The sequence below is a fragment of the Mirounga leonina genome, unplaced genomic scaffold (genome assembly GCF_011800145.1).
Source record: "Mirounga leonina isolate KUSES-001 unplaced genomic scaffold, KU_Mleo_1.0 Mir_224, whole genome shotgun sequence".
Classification (NCBI taxonomy): Eukaryota; Metazoa; Chordata; class Mammalia; order Carnivora; family Phocidae; genus Mirounga; species Mirounga leonina.
Window position 1 is genome coordinate 20,638,718 of NW_023270615.1, and position 2,818 is coordinate 20,641,535.

Consider the following 2,818-nt stretch of genomic DNA (forward strand, 5'->3'; position numbering starts at 1 on the left):
TGTGATCAGGTGGGGCAGGTGCGGAGTCAAGTGTGTCCAGGTGGGGTAGGTGTGGAGTCAAGTATGGCTAGGTGGCATCAGGTGTGTCCAGGCCTATCCAGGTGCAGTCAGATGTGGCTAGACAGGGTCATGTATAGGCAGGTGTGGTCAGGTGTGGTCTGCAGACCCCTCTGCTGTGGATGTAAGTCAATACCTCCCTGGACCACAACAGGTCTTACAAAGATCTCACATCACTGGTGGAAATGAGAGACAGGGTCTCCCGCACACTCGCCCCAGTGAGAGCACAAGCCTGTCACACACCACAGGGGGTGTGACAATGGCCCCAAAACTTAAAGCAGATGTGCTACCCTTTGAGCGACAGCTCTACCTCAGGAATCTTTCTGACGGACAGAAGGACTAATGCACAAAACGGGTGTGAGGATTGCTGCTTGCAGCACCTTTTGCCACAGCAACCCGGATGGAGCCTGGGTGCCTGTGAGCAGGAACTGGTCGGTGAGTGTGATGGAGAATTACGTTGCTTCTGGAAATGGAGCTTGGCTATGGGATGATTTCTGGCAAATTAAGTGAAGAAAGCAAGAAGCAGAACAGGCTATACGGTAAACAGTCGTGTGTGATTTTAAAACTTGAGACACGTTCGTACACGCAGAAGTCTGGGAAGGACACCTCTGCTGGTGGGGGGAAGAGGAAGGCAGACGCTCAATTTTCATCAACTTCCCTTTAGAACGGTTACATTTTAAACGACAAATAAGAGAGTAAGATAAACCAAAAACAACACATCGCAAGATTATCGTGTTTAGAAAAGGAAGCCATCAGCTAAAACGTCAGCTCATAACAGCAGACGCAGGGACGGCCGCCCGTACCGAGTCTGCAGCTCCAGGGACCGTCTCCTTCCCGTTATGATGAACGTGTGGGCTGCATTTGGCTTGACGATATCCTGCACCTTAGAGGCCCAAGGGCCAAGGACAAAACAAAACAACCGGTTGTTTAGCGGGCCCTGAGCGGCAGCCCCGTGCTCTCAGACACGGAGGTCTTTCTTGAGGAGGAGGCAGCCAAACCCTCCCACCTGCAGGGCTTCCCAGCAAGGCGGCCAGCCACCAGCCCCGGACAAATGGAAGCTTTCTCACCACAGCACCTGAAGGCCCCTGAGAGAGGAATGGGAATCTTAAAAGGGCCACGAGGCTCTGTACCACTCTGCAGGGGTCTCTGATCCACCAGCCCCTGTGATGGGAAGCCTCCTCTCATCCCCAACACCCCACCCCCAAGACACTGGGCTGGATGGATGTGGCCCTGAGGCCCCCCACTGTCAGCACCACAGCCCGGCTGTGGGAGATGGGGAGATGGGGGCCCAGCCAGAATCTGGGATGGGGCCTCACAGCAGGAACTTCCCAAATGCCCCAGAGTTGAGAGCTTCTGTGTTAGCACGTCTAGTTACCTACCCACCACTAATTTCTTACATAAAAACACCTACAAGAATTTCTTCTAACAATGACAAAAAACATTTTTTTCCATAGTTTTTACTTTAAAGGGTGTTTCTTATGCTGGGGCTCAAAAATTTCAAAGTAAGAAGGATTTTTCCTGTATCACTAAGGCAAACCTTCACATTTTAAAGCTGAGTACTGGATTTAGTCAGTACTTGTAAAGTGGTGGTTAATTCAGAGCCCTCCCTACAGGAGAGGGGGCAGATTCCAGCTCTGTGGACCCTGTGCAGGAGACACTGAGAGGCTCAGGAAACAAGGGACGGCAAGGACAACACGTCACCTGGACCCTGGGCCTGCAGAACCTCATCTGGACTCTAAGACGGCCCAGGAGAGGAGAGTGTATGGACCAGGGGACCAGGAACTGGGCAGGGAGGGCACCCCGTCCACTTTCACCCCAAGCTTCGCCTTCTGGTTTGTAAATGGGGCTCTAAGCACCCACCTCATAGGAACAGAGGTTGGCCCAGACTCCAGTGCTGCCCTTTGTCCTGCAAGCACAGGGCAGCGGCACCCGGGCAGGGAGGCCAAGCAGAAGGACAGGATCCTGCTTACGTCATGCACAATGCCAGGCTGAGTGGCACTCAGAAATGCTCAGGCCACATGTGTGTCACAGACAGAACCGAAGTTCGAAAAGTGGGTGGCAGGCCAGGTGCACAGTGGTGACCACCCTCCAGCAGCCAGAGCTCAGTGTCCCCACCCTGCCCAGTGCCCTGCCAGGGGAGCTGGTGACAGGGAAGGGCTCACCCACCTGGAGGCCCGAAATGTCCATTTTCTCCCGGACACTGAACTTCTGGCCCATGAGCCGCAGTTTGGGCACACAGTAAAGGATCATGCTGTTGAACTGCAATCGGGACAGGTACAGGGTGAGGGGTGCCAGGAGGCCCGACAGAGAGGAGGCAGGCCAGGGCTCTGCAGCTGGGCTGGGCAGGGCGTGGCCCCGTGGTGAAGGGCGTGGCAGATAGTGTTGGGCACGGCTCTGTGGTGAAAGGCGTGGCGGGGAGGGCGGGGGCGTGGCTCTGTGAAGGGCGCGGCGTGGCGGGGAGGGCGTGGCGTGGCTCTGTACCAAGGGCGTGGCAGGGAGGGCGTGGCGTGGCTGTGGTGAAGGGCATGGTGGGGAGGGCAGGGGCGTGGCTCTGTGGTGAAGGGCGTGGCGGGGAGTAGCTCTGTAGCCAAGGGCATGGCGTGGCAGGAGCGTGGCTCCGTGGTGAAGGGCGTGGTGGGCACGTCGCTCTGTAGTGAAGGCCGTGGTGGGGAGGGCAGCGGCGTGGCTCTGGTGAAGGGCGGGGGCAGGGGCGTGGCCCTGTGGTGAAGAGCGTGGTGGGGAGTGGCTCTGTAGCCAAGGG

General features: G+C 56.7%; 1 protein-coding gene across 1 annotated transcript in view; it reads right to left on the reverse strand.

Annotated features, from left to right (window-relative positions):
* The window catches only part of FGD3 (FYVE, RhoGEF and PH domain containing 3), a 37,386-nt gene that overhangs the window by 13,383 nt on the left and 21,185 nt on the right, over positions 1–2,818 (reverse strand). Inside the window, exons 10-11 of the mRNA XM_035029252.1 lie at positions 2,224–2,316; positions 861–940 (exon numbers count right to left, since the gene is read on the reverse strand). Of these exons, the coding sequence (XP_034885143.1) occupies positions 861–940; positions 2,224–2,316 (173 nt within the window). The remainder of the gene's footprint in view (positions 1–860; positions 941–2,223; positions 2,317–2,818) is intronic.